This window comes from Andrena cerasifolii, chromosome 3 (genome assembly GCF_050908995.1).
Source record: "Andrena cerasifolii isolate SP2316 chromosome 3, iyAndCera1_principal, whole genome shotgun sequence".
In the NCBI taxonomy this organism is placed as follows: Eukaryota; Metazoa; Arthropoda; class Insecta; order Hymenoptera; family Andrenidae; genus Andrena; species Andrena cerasifolii.
In genome coordinates, this window is record NC_135120.1 from 17,011,210 (window position 1) to 17,027,157 (window position 15,948).

At 42.9% G+C, this 15,948-nt stretch overlaps 1 protein-coding gene across 2 annotated transcripts; it reads left to right on the forward strand.

Annotated features, from left to right (window-relative positions):
• The first annotated feature begins 8,321 nt into the window (after positions 1-8,321).
• On the forward strand, positions 8,322-15,015 carry LOC143366902 (tubulin glycylase 3A). 2 transcript variants are annotated; one of them, XM_076808352.1, is made up of 10 exons: positions 8,322-8,460; positions 8,594-9,008; positions 9,195-9,306; positions 9,527-9,738; positions 10,713-11,120; positions 11,404-11,611; positions 11,699-11,789; positions 12,105-12,302; positions 12,720-12,979; positions 13,700-15,015. In XM_076808352.1, exons 1-10 carry the CDS (start codon positions 8,438-8,440, stop codon positions 14,020-14,022), a joined length of 2,250 nt encoding a protein of 749 aa, XP_076664467.1. In that variant the 5' UTR covers positions 8,322-8,437; the 3' UTR covers positions 14,023-15,015. The 2 variants fall into 2 exon arrangements, with proteins under 2 accessions (XP_076664467.1, XP_076664465.1); XM_076808350.1 differs by having other exon boundaries at positions 8,328-8,460; positions 8,570-9,008.
• Positions 15,016-15,948: the final 933 nt, after the last annotated feature.

Here is a 15,948-nt window from a genome sequence, read left to right on the forward strand (position 1 = left end):
TCAGGTCCGTAGCTACAGCGAGCGCATTATGTTTATGCATATTGGTTCTACGTGCATGCGCACAGGGAATAAATGCGCTTGCAATAAACGAGGAAACAATTCAAGGGATATTATAATGTAAATATAATTACTAAGTATATAATAAACCCAATTGTTTTCTAGTTGTTTTCGTGCAGGTGATCGAATTCGATTCGGCTTTTAATCGATACTATATTTACATTTAAATAAATGCAGGGAGCTTCTGAGTGCTAGGTTTAATTTAATTAACAAATATGTGCATTTAATCCAGGGGTTGAAACGGTTCCGAGAACAACTGTTTCAAACTGTTGTATATCGGTTCTGACTGAAACAGTTATGGAGAACCGATATTCTAAATAACTGTTACAAGGAACCGAAATTTCTGGCTATATCGATTTCGGATACGGTTCTGTTACATCGGTTCCGTAACGGTTATATATCGGTTTTATAACAGTAATGTATCCCATCTGGTATGCATCCGGTATGCGTAGTACGTTCCAAAATATTTACGATCAATGTCACAATTTTTTAATGGAAATTCGATTTGTTTATAAGCCTTTGTATCACAGGGCCTCTCTATCTGGTGTCTCTCTTTTCAAAACTCCATCAATGTGTAATGTACTGACCCTTTACTTACCTGACTATCTCTGCAAACATGATTCGGAGTAACTACTTTTGAGCCATGTAAACTACTGCTGCGTAAATGTAAACAGTGCGTCATCCCTGCGACCCCTCGTCGTGTTAGCTAATGCGTCACCTACCCAAAATCCTGCAGTTCTGCCCTATCCCGTCATCCCCTCTCTTACATTCCTAAACCTTTGAAACCCCATTGCATTCCCTTATTCAGGAGCACTACTATTTCAAAAGCCACCAGTCACAGTCACGGAGTCCAGTTCGAAACAGTTGAATCTCCAATATCTTTAATTTAGTTGAATAAATATCTTTATAAATATTATTCACAAAAAGGTAGTTCAATTATCCTTGTGTCCATTACAAATGCAGGAAAAGCTGAAATGAAGCATCTGTAAATTAAGTATTGAAAAGAGACAAATAATTAATATAAAATTAGTAGTACGTTTGCACATATTAGGAAAGTTATTGCTGTTAGTGTTAGCAATAGTTTAAATTAAGTGTCAAATTAATATTAGTCGTAGTGTACAATAGTTATTAGTGATATTTAAAAACGCATCGACATAATGGGCCGAAAGAAATGCGACATTGTTCGTAAGTATTTTAAAACGTGCGATGACAGAATGAAAATGCGATGTATAGTTGGAAGTTGCTCTGCAACAATCTCGGTGTGTATACACAATTTATACTTTGTTTAAATTTTTAGACACTTAAGGGTGCACCCCACATTAATAAAGGTTTAACTTAAACGTAACTTAAAAAAAAAAATTATTTCAAACTACTTTTGAGAATCAATTTATTCTTCACAGATTTATTATTTAATCATAATTTAAAAGGCGCTTACGCATGGTGGAGACGAGCCCAGCCCATAGCGAGAGTTTACTGTATAACCGATATATAACCGTTACGTAACCGATATAATATATTTCGGTTCTGTAGAACCGAAACCGAAACCGAAATAAGCCAGAACCGTTTTCACTCGTAACTGTTTCAAGATTATTTCGGTTCTCGTAACTGTTTTAAGAACCGAAACCGATATCATAACTGTTTTCAACCCCTGATTTGATCAATCAGGTGTTCTCTTTCACTTGCTACAAACGAGAAGTTTCAATGCATTTCTTATGTCACCGCTGATTTTATACGCACGTCCCTTGCCGCGGCCTAATTTAAAACGCGGAAGAATACACTCGAGAGCGAGCGTTTAAATATCACAGAGGTTGCTGCAAGTTGTCCTAAAAATGAGGCGACCCATCCAAGCCGAAGCAGGAGATTTTATATTACTTAAGAAACTCGAGCACACTTTTCTTAAATACATTCTCTTAAGACGGCACTAATGAGAGGAACAGTTACATCCCTCTTCGTATAGCAGGCTGCAGAGGGCACGGGATACTGCGGAGGCTTGTTTTTGTCTTGGCCCGTTGTCTGCGGAACGTCCGGAGGAAATCTCGCGAGATGGAAAGTTATTTGTGCCCGGAGCACGTGGCACCGGCAATCCGAAACGAAATGCAGAAGCTAGAATTACAAGAATAATTGCCGTCTCGTTTGTTTTCTCGGTTCTTAAAATGGGATCGTTACAAAGTAGTGCTTACTTTCGCGGCAGACAACGGGAGGAGCGGAGAAGAGGGCGAAGAGTATGTTTTTCTCACGTAATTAGCCACTTCGGGCAAGAAACGGCTCTAGATAAGAGAAGAAGTGCTTCTGTCGGGAACACGAAAAGGACGATATTTCTTGCAAGTGGAAAAATCATTACCTTACCTTTTTACCCCTTTCGCCGTACTTGTTTTCGGAACTCCTGGTCGAGCTTTAAATGATCACACTGAAGGGAACGGGAATTCACGTGGCGGAATTCTTGTGATACCTCGGGAATTGCTTTACAGGTTTACTAGTATGAGCATTGATTGTGGAAACTTTACTTAGCACAGTAGCGACGAGCTGATCACGCGTTTCGAATACGTGACCACGCTACAAACGGGCAAACGTCGAAACTTTGCCGAGTCGTACATTCCGAGGAATGCACCCAACAACTTCATACCGTAAAATGGGGGAACATTGGCAGCAGGGGATAACATTGGCACATGCCGGGGTTACATTGGCAACTATACGCATGAACATATAAAGTCGCATTCGAGATCGAGATTTTAGGTACTCAATTGTTTCAACGTTTGCGGTTAGATATCCAATAATCGCCTGTCAAATAGGTAACTTTGTTACGTTATACATTATATTATTAATAACATTAGATCGCAATAATACCTAGATCTTATACAGCGTAGTATAAAGCATTTATAGATTCCGATCTTGATAAAGCTTTAGCTGATGTTAGAACTGGAATGTCTCAACAGCAAGCTAGTGAAAAATATAATATAAGTAGAGGTGCTATTCAAAACCATTTGAAACGTTCTTGTACCAAGCGTGTGGGGCATCCAACTACTTTAAGCGCTGATGAAGAAAAAGTTATAGTAAATACAATGTTGGCGGTGGCTACATGGGGTTATCCTTTAAACCCATTTGACATGAAAGTAATGGTTAAAAAATATCTCGATAAAAGAGGAGTAAATATCCGTTACTTAAAAAACAAAAAATAATCCCAGGAAAGGCACTTATTAGAAGAGAATCGTCACACCTCGAAGACATCAACATTTCTATACCATCTACATCTGGCTTGCATGACATTATAAATGGAACTATTAATATAATAGATGATAATGTCTGCAAAATATGTTTTTGTAAATGGGAAACATATAAAGGACCTGACTGGGTGCAATGCATAACGTTTCGTCAGTGGGTCCGCGGAACTTGTAATCGAGGAACCGAAACAATTTCTTACGAATGCCCAGTCTGTCTGGATGACGATTAGATTTTAGTTAAGATGTAAAAAATAAAATAAAATAAACAAATTTAAGTGTCAACGTTGGAACCGACAGGTCCAGTAATTTAGTCGAGTAGCGAGTAATTTAGTAATTTACGATTGTTTTGTTAAACTACTCGACTAAATTTTAATATCCACGCACGAAAAATGATTAAATTATTTGCTAATCGACTAAACTACTGGACGTGTCTGAATCAGTCTTCACTGACTTCAGAATAGTAAAACTTAACCTGTTACTGCTATTTATATGACGTGCCAATGTTACCCCGTACCGGCTGGCATTTAACATGTATTGAAGAAGAAAATGACAAAAATTTTATGCATTTTGACACTTGTAGTACAATCTCGAAACATGCAATGTTACGATAGGATACTTAAAGCAACTGTAAACATTTTAATTTTTACATTATATAACAAAATGTATGAAAAACCTGCCAATGTTCCCCCATTTTACGGTACCGTTCAATAGCTACAAAAGGAAACGAGATCACGGATTAGGGCATTGATTACTCGCAGGTACCTTTAGAATCCGGTCGTGTCAATAGTCGAATTTCAATGCCACAGCGGCGATATTTTAATCCTTTTTAAAGCTCGAAGCTTCAATGTCTAATCCTCTTTGGTAAAACCGTTTAACAGTTAGTTGAGCGTCAAATTACCGGGGAAATCTGTGAAGAAATGAATTCTGTCAGGTGAAAGCAAGGGAATTTGAAAGGGTGGGGGGCGTAAAATTCACCAGCGTTGAACGCGTGAAGAGTATGGAAAGTCCCTCCGCTACAATACGCATGTATACAGCGATAATACAGACAGCGCGCAAGATGGAAACTTTACTACCTGCGTTTGAATTCGCGTATGTTATGCGGAAGTAGAGCAACAGAACGCGAAGTAGAGCAGGAGAAAAATAGTTCCCAAAGAAGAATCTACGTAATACATGACTTTGCTTTAAATTGCACAAAGGTCCCTTTCCGCGACATAACGTTTGGCGCGGATACCCGTTCTCTTCGACGGTGCAATCTGTAATACAGTATCTCTCCCTTTGAAAAACATCCACGACGATGGCCTCTCTGAATAAAATTCGGCCATCCACGCTACAATACGTAACGTTCTGTGCCACTGATTGTCCGCGTAACAGCCGGATCGGGGAAATTCAGATATCAGACGGAATAAAGTAATATCTCTCTTTGAGACGATAATCAATTTCGGAGCAATGCCTGAAGCACGGTATATGAATTGAATAAAACGATTGGCGTCCAAAGTATTATCAACGACGCGGCAGTAATAGAAATTTTGGACTGTTAACGGTGCCTCAAATTGCCATCATTCAGTTCCACTTACACACGTGCGAAAAGCAACGCTGCCCAGCCACAATTAGTAGACTTCTCCGCGGAACAGTGACCATTCTCTCAAATAGCCGATAGGATAATCCGATAATTCCATTATACGGGATAGTAACGCTATAAAGTTTCGCCTTAAACCGGCAACGTTCGAGAACACCGAGTCGAATATCGTGTTCTTGCTAAAATTGTATCCCTTATGTAAACCAACCCGTATACATCGTCATGTTGCGGTTCTCGGCCCGCTATCTTCGAGCAGCGCTCAGCTAATTACTAATCCTTTACTTCCAGTGGGTGTCTTCTAAAGAATACGCATCGAATATTTCAACAGATGGCATGTACCGCGACAACGGCAGCTTCGGAATCTTTTGCATGCCGAGCGAGAAGCTTTTCCCAGCGTGCGCAACATAGCGGGGCAGATCAGAGCAGGGCACAGTAGGGAAGAGAAGAAAAGACGAGCGAAGTTTAAGGTGGGGCGCGGCGAGACGAGGATACGCCACCCTTTGCAACACCATGAACTTAACCGACAAACTTCGTAACTTGTTTCTCCCTCGAAAACGCATCCTGCAAGTTCTACAAGGGCTAGGATACAAGTGCGAAAGTACTCTAGCGTTTTCAAACAAGATTACCTCGGCGATGAGATTTATACCACTGCGAGTCTATTCGCGGGCGGCGCGAAGCACCGTAGGCAAACTGTTACTTAGCAGCTGCGCCGCGACACGCGCGATTTTGCATAATGCCTTGCTTTTTTTTTCCACCCCGCTAAGTGTTAATTGGGTTGGACAGATGAATTCGCACGGCGATGTCGCGTCAACGGCTGTTTACCATTTACACGGCACGGTAAGTAGTCGGCCCGCTCCAAGTTCCAGCTCCGGAAAACTAGTTTACAGGGTAAACTTTCATGCAAACTTCCTAACTCATCCCTCCTTCGAGGGTACACGATTGGATAAGAGGTTTACAGTAGATGGAATAAGTATGCACTGCCTTTTATAAGAATGTCCCCATTCGTAGAAGGAACGTACACCCTCGGGGTGAGCGAGTAAGTCAGTGCGAATTCATTTCTTATTTCGTCCACTCGTCGAACGTAGTTGAATGCCGTTCCGAAGTATATAAATGCCGCCCCGAGCAAAGTTTTATGCTTTCGCCCGGGCGGAATTTGTCGCGGAGAAAAAAATTTGTTGGATCGAAAAAGTTCTCGCAGTTGACGCGCATTGTTTGGGAACGCTCGCGGTCTCTTGAAAGTATTTCCATCAGAGGAGGGGTATTCTTGCAGCTTTCCACCAGCCGCAGCTATAACATTTTTCTAACCGTGTCTGTTCACCCGCCGTTGTGCGTCGCATTAAAAAATTTCATCCCTTTAAAAGCAATTGGAAGCTGATGAAAATATTCCTTTGAAAAGGTTTCATGGCGCGATGCATTGGCACATTGCGTAGCCAAACACATAACGATCGTATTGTTTTAGAGATTCCGATCGTTTCTGAACGAGAGGACCCACATCGCTTTGTTGGATGCACAACTTGTCGCTGACAATGCATCAATTTCCATTATTATCTTTATTGGACAGTTGAATCAAGAAACGAAAATTGTTCAGTACCTATTGTATTTTCAGAATGAATCGTAAATTCATTTGATTCGGGAATAATATTCGTACAAATTAATGTGCTGGGCCAAGATGAAAGGGGAATAACCCGATCTCTCTTGATCTTAATCAATGTATTTGAAATGGTTCCTTCGTAATTAGAATAATGCAGGGTCTAATAGAGGCTTCTATGCGAATAAGGATGTAATTGATGATGGAAAGTTAAAAAGCATGCCCGGTGCCTTTGGTGATTAGAGAGTGCACTGGGCGCGGTTACTTAGCTAGTTAACCCATCCGCTGCTGCGGCAAGTCGGATCGAAAGCGCGTTCCGCTGACACGATTTCCACCATCCGTGGGAAACCCCGTGCTTCTAGTTAAACAGAACGGATTTTCCGAAATATAGCGTGTCGTGTGTCGTTCAACTATGGGCACAAGACTTAACTGGTTAGGAGAACTCATTCCTTGTCGTTTATCGGAAAAGCAACGATGGAATCGACAGAAATGGTATCGTAAAATATAATGGCGAGCTGTATCCACATATTTACTAATACGTGGATACGATGCGAGCATACGGAAACACTTGACAGGTCCAACTGTTGACAGTACGAGTGTACTGAATTCTGCTGTATCAACGATAGCGATCTCCGAAATATTTCACTGCATCGACGGTATTGAAATTCGCGGATATGATCTTCCTATACATGTATACTCCACGCATTCTATAAATAAACATATATATATTTGCACGCAAGCATATTTCACTCTTGGTGCAGTTTTTGTTTTTCTTTTGCACAGGTATCGCTGTATTTTTTTGCTTTCCATTCAGAATAATATTTTTAGGCGCAGCCTGTGAAATGCACGCGAGGTTGGAAGTTGGAAGATTATAAATAAACAACGTAACGTTCCTTTGAAGTTAGTGGCGCATGCATAGTCATTTAGATGGAGGAAGAAAATAGACGATCGAGTCAACGGAACATGGCCGTCCAACGAAACATCGGGGAAAATCCATAAACTGCAGATATCTAAAATATTCGGAGTAAAAGAACCATGAAATAAATTGTGGGTTTAAACCGTGTGCCCCGGACTATCGTAAAAGGCTTTCACTGAACTCGAGGAATGACGATTCAAAGACATCAATGAGGAAGCCCCCGGTCGAACCTCGCGGACTGATAAAACTTTAGCAAAACGTTCTCTACAGAGACTTAAGCAGCGTACGGCCGTGCGATTTTTGCAAACTTCCGCCAACCATTTCCACGACAGGGAGAACTCCGATGACGTCATTCCTCGAACGATGTAGCGAAGTTCGTGCTCCCAAAATTGCTCGTCACCTATTCAACAAATAGGACCAAATATGGCAAGTATGGTACCCGAAGAATATATTTCGCTTCTTAGGAAACAAGTATATGTTGTATAACAAGTACTGTTGCGTAACATCCCTACTGTAACGGTGCAACAGTTTTTCGTTGGTACAGCACGTGCTTGACTCGTGAATCAAGAACGTGAGAAAACTTAGAGTGAATTTAGTAGCGTTCGTTTTAATAACGATAAAAACCGGTGTCTCTAAAGTTCCCTGCACAGAGAGTTAATCACTTGGGTGATTAAGCATGCTAGACAATAAGGTGGTCAGGTTAAGCAAGCGGCTTGATCGATTTAGCCTTTCCCACTTCATCCATTAAGGGCTCAGTGTGTAAGAACATCGATAAATATTTGCATCGCTCCAGGCGTTCCACCTACTACAATTTCACCACGTCGCACTTTCTTTTTCATCGTTCATACCATACTTTTTATCCCCGTCCTGAACGTTTGCCAACATCTGGCTTTTGATCTTAGATGCTCCCAGCGTGACCGCGTCGACGGAAATAATTCGTGTTTTTTTTTCTCCGAATTTTAACATAATTTCCATCAACTAACAGCGATTTTCTGTCTTATTTAGGATATTGACATAAAGTAATACGACAGATTCGACAGGTCATTGAATTATTTGCAACAGACCCACCCGTTGGTACAATTATGGATTTGCCGCTCGACCTAAGGTACGTGCGTTCTTTCGAATGAATTACGGTCTCGGATTTAAGGCGATGGTTAGCCGATCATCGATTAAGAAGAGGAATGAAATTCAGTGGATATCGCGTAATAAATTAGAACGTTTCACCTTCGCCGGTCAAGGGACATTAAGGCCACGAAAGATACCACGATAACGGTCACCAGGAATGAAGATAAAGCGAGCCAATCCGGCTGCAAAGTGGCTCCTTTGATCAGTCTGGAAAAGAAGGAGAGCCCGATGAATCCGTACAATCGCGCAGACTGGGCGAGAATGAACCCGAAATGGCCACTTCCGGACACGGAGGACAATGAGATCAACGCTGTTAACAGTCTGCCGCAGCTTGACTGTGGCGCGTTCCCGAAATCGTACATGGACACGTGTTCCTGCTGTCCTCGAGAGACCTTTGACAAGCACGACACTGACGCGACCGTAAACTACACCAGCGTCATCCTCAAAGATGAGGACTGCTGCAGAGCCCACTGGATCAGGAAGGAGGCTTATCAAAGAATTAAGGCGAGAGTCGCTAGAGCTGTGAAGGTAACGCGCGCGTTTCGCGTTACTTTGCAATACCTTTTTGTTTTTATACAGACGGAAAATTCATCGCCCAGAGAAGCGTAAGATTCTTTGGTAGTTGAAAAACGTTGAAAGTGTCAGGAATATTTTTCGCATAAAAATCTCAAGTGTTGAAAAGAATATTTGCGAGAGCGTATTACCGCTTTTCAGAGGCATAAAATATTTTTGATACGCGGCGAGGTGCCAAAATTGAAAGAAGCTCTAGAGAGAAGAGGTTGGGTGCAGAAATACGAAGCCACAAAAACAAGAACTCTACCGTACGGTTAGTCTCCTTTGCTCCCTTAATTAAAATTTTTTTTTCTCCTTTATTTCCTACTCTCTCTCTCTCTCTGATTAAAGATTAACCACATAAACTCCGATAAGATGGCCAAATAAAAGAGTATCCTACCTGCAGTGGACCTTTGATCAATACTTTGCTCTTGCGACAACTTTTACATAAACTCTAAAGCTTCCATTGGCTAATCTGTCTGGTTAATTTTCAGCTAGCGTAGCCAGCTTAGAGGCAAGGTCATTAGGCGATCTGACCCAGCAGGACGGGACGTTAAACGAGAAAGCGGTGATTTTCGCTTTACTACGTCACAAATCGCCCGACTTTATATGGGACTGCCGAAACGACTTTGTGGATTGGCACCGCGGCCTGAGCAGTAACACGATTCTCAATAGATACCAAAAACCATCCGTTTACACTTCCAAGGTGAACGTGATTGCCTTGTTTTGTGAACTTCAACTCAATTCTAAGCTCGACGGAAGCCTTCGTGCAGAGACTTAAGGGGGAAGCCCTATTTAGGACGCTAGGAATAAGGTGATTCTTGGGATTTTTTTCCTAAGAAACTGTTAAGCGGATCTTTTCCAAACTTTCAGGGTATTTTAGTTCATATTCAAACAATAGAAATTAATTTTTCCGTTACAAAGTGTTCGGTAGAAATGGAGATATAGGAACACGTTCGTTAGGACTAGCGCGCCGGAGTTGCAAATTTGCGATTGTAATGGTGGCCCAAGTTCTTCCATGAAATAAGAAAACCAAGGTTTTTCTTATTTCTAGTAAAATTACATTGTCGATGGACCTATAACTTTGATAAATAAATTGAATTGAACAAGTCTTTTTCCATAAATAGTACAAAATATCTTGGAGCAGAATCGTAACTTTTTCTTTCACGTCCCACCAATTTCCCAACTTCTAACTTTTTTCCAGTTTGTTAGGCTCATCGACAATGTAATTGTACTATAAATAAGAAAATCCTTGGTTTTTTATTTCAGGGAAGAATTGGGGCCACCATTACAATCGCAAATTTGCAACTCCGGCGCGCGAGTCCTAACGAACGTGTCCGTATATCTCCATTTCTACCGAACACTTTGTAACGAAAAAATTAATTTGTATTGTCGGAATGTGAACTAAAATACTCTGAAAGTTTGGAAAAGATCCGCTTAACAGTTTCTCAGAAAAAAATTCCCAAGAATCACCTTATTCCTAGCGTCCTAAATAGGGCTCCACCCTTAACCGCGTAATAAGCAGGAACTGCGGGATGAAAAAGATTTAGATGGTACTTCTAATAGAATGGGAGAATAATTGTAGTGGAAGAGAGTTACGCGGTTCTGCTTGCACTTTTTTTTTTATCTTTTCTACTGGATAAGAAGCCGGTGAAATATTTGCGATTTCAAATAATGTAGCTAGGAATGGCTCGTTTGCTGGAAGAAGCTCACTGGTTGTACGAGAGGGACGTGTCGGGCGTGCTATTCCCTCGAAGTTACAACCTCAGCAGAGAGCCGAAAGCTTTCCTCGAGGATTTTCGCCTGACCGCTACCGCTGGCCTGTTGAAGTGGTTCGTACAAAGAATGCAGGATGACCAGGACACGGTGGACCTCGGGCAGCGCACGATTCCAATGAGTCGCCTGGAATTCGCCATAAAACGCTGCGAGGAATTTATTGCTTGCGCAAACCACCAGAACATAGATGAAGACTTTGTCACCGAGCTTTCCGAAGAGGAATGGAATTTGTTTTTAGACGATTACACCGCGGCTGTCCACAATGGGGGTGGAATCGAAAATACATCGGAGAAAAGTGACGAGCAGCTGCAGGTATGTATAAGTGCGCCGATTCGCTTTCCCCTGGTTTCCATCTTCCACTACTATTACATCTTAAACAGCAAGTTACAAAGTTAAAGATGATGCGCTTACTCTCCGAGATTAATCTTGCCTCGAGCTGATTACTCTGAGTTCGCGATGTTACATCCCTTCGGAAACACTTCAGCTAATTCTTCTTCACTTTTTACAATACTTTTCTCGTAAATCAGTTAACTTGATTTATTGGGTAAAAAAGTTTCACGTTCCACTGCTCTCATCGGGACGGTATATTCCGCAGAAGTATTACGAAGCAGCAAATTCGACCCTATCGAAGTTGAAGGAGCTCGATCCGCAGTACGAGCTGAACGGGATGCGGAACATTTGGATCCTGAAGCCGAGTGAACTTTGCTGCGGCACAGGTATCAGCATATCCCATAGCTTGAAGGACATATTCCGAAAGGTGAAGAGCAGACCGAAGGACTACTTCATCGTTCAAAAATACGTCGGCACGTAAATTATTCCTTCCTTTCAAACCTTGACTCGCTCTTCGCGATTTCGCGTCCCCGCTGCATCTCTACAACGTCTGATTTCAGAACGCCCTTTACTGATTCATGACACGAAGTTCGACATAAGGCAATGGTATTTGGTCACCAATACGTTTCCCATGACAATATGGACGTTCAAGTAATTACGATCAATCTTATTTCCACAACTCCTCGTCCTTCTGGTGTAATAAATAGTCAAGCGGTCATTACTTAGCGAGATCGAAGATTGAAATTCTCGATTTACAAAGTAGCCGGTGCAATTAAGAGCAGATCGACCCAGAAATAAATGGGAATAACAGCTGATCTTATTAAACGCGCTCCGAGGGGCAATTCTTTGAAAAGATCCTTTGAAGGGAAGCACCTTCGAATGTTTCTTGAAAGCATTTCTCCGGCAGAGATTCGGCTAGATTCCATCAAGGAATTTTCCCGATCCTTTCCTGTCCTTTTCCATCAGGGAAGGACTACTTCGGTTCAGCTCGAAGCCCTACACTTTCTCAACTTATCACGAAGCGATTCATATCTGCAATACCGCCATTCAGGAGAAGTACGACGAGGAGAGGCGGAGAAGGAGGAAACGTGGAAATACGGAGGAAGTCGTAAAATCGCTTCGCGATCAGGGATGGGACTGCGAGAAGCTGAACGAATATTTAAAGTAATCCCTCGACCGGTCTATTCGTTATAGGAGAAGTTTCGGTTATCCGTTCGTTACGGTCGATAGCCCTTGCGGATCTCGAGATTGATAGGTCCGGTGCGCAAATATGCTCAGGACCTGTGTACTTTCTTATCGCGTAATCGGCTGTCTCCCTGCCACCCGCGCCCTACCGTCATTCCGATCTCGATAACAACTATTCTTTTCGCAGTTTTTGCCTTAAGTTCTGGTTTTTGCTCTTGCTTTACTTCGCGCCGAACCGACAACGTTTCTAATGGGCAAGACAAACCAGATAGCTCGGAATTCGATAAATTACCTTAAATCGCAAAAACTCGTTGTTAATCAAAGCGCTGGAGACTTGCGTAGACTGTAGAGTTTCCTTTCGAAATAGATTGTGTAACGCGTCCGTGCATTTGGTAGGCAAGTGGGATACGAAGGGGAGCCCTATTACGGCCAGATCTACCCGAAAATGTCAGAAGCTATAGTTCTGACGATGCTGGCCTCCCAGGAGCAGATGGACAGGCGGCGATGCAGCTTCGAGCTGTACGGGGCTGATTTCGTGGTGATGGAGGACCTTTCCGTCTGGTTGATCGAGATCAACACGAATCCCCGGATGCACCCGCCCAGCTCGAGAATTACCAAGCGCCTCTATTCCAGTGTCCTGCAGAGCTTGGTTAAAGGTTAGCAAACTGCCATCTATAGGGGATCGTAGACAGAAGGAAGTTGTCAGGAGCCGGGGCTGCGGGAGAAAGTTTCCGAGAGCGGAGGTCGGGGCAAGACAACGGACAGTACGTTCTGCCTCCTTGTGAACACTCGAACGAGCTTTTGAAATCGTCTAGTATCGAATACAGGCTTCCTGGTCTCTGATTAAACAAGTTTGCTCGACGAGAATACGGATCGAGTGGGCCCAACCTACGACTCTTTCTGTCCGCTGACGCTTCGAACGAAACGACCTTAATTCTCCCTGGTCTAATCTAGGTCGAGCCGAAAGCCTTTGCATTTTCTTCTTCTTTTTTTTTATTCAATCCCAGAACATTATTTCTCCGCCAAACGAATCGTTGATTCGTCAATTGGCGCGGCTAATACAAAATCTACTGGTAAAAGGGTTCGCTCGTGAACAGAAATTAGTTGACCGTCCTTAGTCCTTTCACTGAGTTGAATAAAGCAACGATTCGCTATGACGAGCACCAGCTTGTAGCAGGGAAGCTCAGTGAGCAAGGAGGAGAGGTAGATTGATTGCGCAGCGAATGTGCTTAGAGTATTCCAATAAAGAAAACAGGAGGTCATTCGCGCAAAGGGAGAATGGCAAGCTGTAGGTTTGGAAAAGGGGATGGGGATAAGGTGGAAGGAAAGCGAGGAGCAAATCGTTCGTTATGCTGCTGATTTTCAATTCGTTCCAGTGATAATGGATGTGCCAGTGAACCCGGACGCCGACACGGGCGGATTCAGCCTTGTCTACAAGCAAAATATACCCGACTTCCGACCTTATCTCGGCCCTTGCCTCTTCGTGTTCGGCAAGTCGATAACGCTGCAAGAGCATCCGCGAAAGCGGGACAAGAAGAAGAAGGTGAACAGTTGGATGAAACAGCAGCAACAGCAGCCGCAGCAACAGCAACAACACCGCGCTTGGACCGCTCCACCCATGATTCCACGCCTGAGGGAACCGAAGATAGTCGATTTCATCGACTACTTGAATACCGCCCGTTGCACCGCGGCTAACTGACGCGTACGCTAGTTATCGTCGGTGCATCCAGCCAGCCGTTGTCGATCGATAGTTGGTGGACGGTGAATCAAAACAAGCAGCTTTCACGAAACGTGGATGGTCGGTGTTATATTTCCGCTATTCCGTTAGGCAGAGGTATAGCATGCCGATTGGCAGGAGCCGCTTCGCGCGAAGAATTACTTGAAAGTCGTTAAACGTCGAAACGACCCAGTTTTCCCGCGGAGTCGAACATCGAAACGGCTTCGATGAGCGGGCGTTCTAGGTTGAATCGCGAGCATCGAAAAAACGGTTACCGTTCTTCTATTTTCTTTTTTTTTCTTTGTTCCTTTTTTTGCGGGAAAAATATGCACCACGATCGGTTTACTTTCAGCTCGGCAAGCTAATCCTGTTAGCCAAGAGGTGGAAATTTTGTTATACCCCAGTCTGCCGAGCACGCTGCAGGTCGAGAATATTCGGGGCTGCTCGTGTTTTACTAGTTGCCGGTGGTCGCCGCGGCTAGGACCGCGTAGATTTCCAGGAAAAGTCAGTTGCACCGTGCTGTAATTAATGGGTGCAAGATAGACGAAGTAATTAACGCTGTCATTAGCCGGGGGTCGTCGCTGCGTCGACGTTTCTTTCGGCAACTTCCTGCCGGCAAATACCCGCTGAATGTGCTCGCGAAAGCTGAAGAGGAGAATCCACTTTTCGTGCAAAGTCTTTTATATCGTTCGCGGCGCAACGAGAACAGGTGCATCGAGGTAACGCTTCATGCGCCTCAACTATGCCGTATTTTTGACAAAACCAACAATGTTACCTTTTCACAAATTCCGTTTCCCGGGGATGATATTTCCCTCTTCAACCACAAACAGCGTAAATCAATAAACGGCCATTTCTTGGAAAAACTCTTTTGAACAGATGTAGCATACTTATTCGCATAGAATACAATGATCGAGGTAGAATGAATGGGGATTCGCGAGGTATATCGATTACGTACGATGCGTGACTAATGACGGGGATTAACCCTCTAGTGCATAGATGTTTAATTCAGTTGGAAAAATTAGACTAGTCTAATTCGAGGATGAAAAGACCGAATTCGATGTCTGTTTTCAATTTGGAGGACGTCTGGGCTCCCCAGGGTAGCCTTCTGGGTCACCGCCTTAAGGCGGGATCATGTAGCAAGTACAAAGAATGTAGTGTTTTTTTTATAAAATAAATACTTTATTTTTAATGAAAAACTATGAAAAAATGTTAAAAAAATATAAATTTATGATATAATAGAGAATTATTTTATTGTGCACTGTGAAATTAAACAAAGCACAGAAGATGCGCGAGAAGCCATCGCGAGCTGGCCTAAGGTTGATATCAGATATATTGGTCGGTGAGTTAATTTTCGCGAGCAGCGATAGAGGAAAAATTAGCCACCACCATCTGATGATCGTGGATTTGTCAATTGGAGTTGCGTGGTCCCCGAAGGGTATGGTGAAGTAACGGGAACGCTGCTCGGCTCTGCCTGAACGTAGCCGCATGGCTGTTATTTATTCCGAGCGTAATAGTTTTGTGCCTCACGAAGATATGCGTAAACCGATACGAGACGAAAATGTCGAGAAAGAATCAATCTGCTGACCAATAAAACTCCTGAATTTTTTCGGAGCTTATGCACACCTATTCTGACGTATTTGTTTCTACGCTAAGAACTCGGTGTGTCCTACGCGTTAAGAGCTTGGCGCTATCCCCACCACTTCTGATTCACTCTTGTTCTGCGAAGACGAGAGCGAGCTGGAACGAGAGCGAGTCAGAAAACGTTGAGAAAAGGAGCACCGAGGCAGGTAAGCGGTCATGACTTCTTTATGTAAATACCATTTTTTATACAGATTAATTATATTTTACATCGTAAAACATAGCCTATATCCCTTCTTGTTGTTCAAGGATACTGTAGTTAAAATTTCG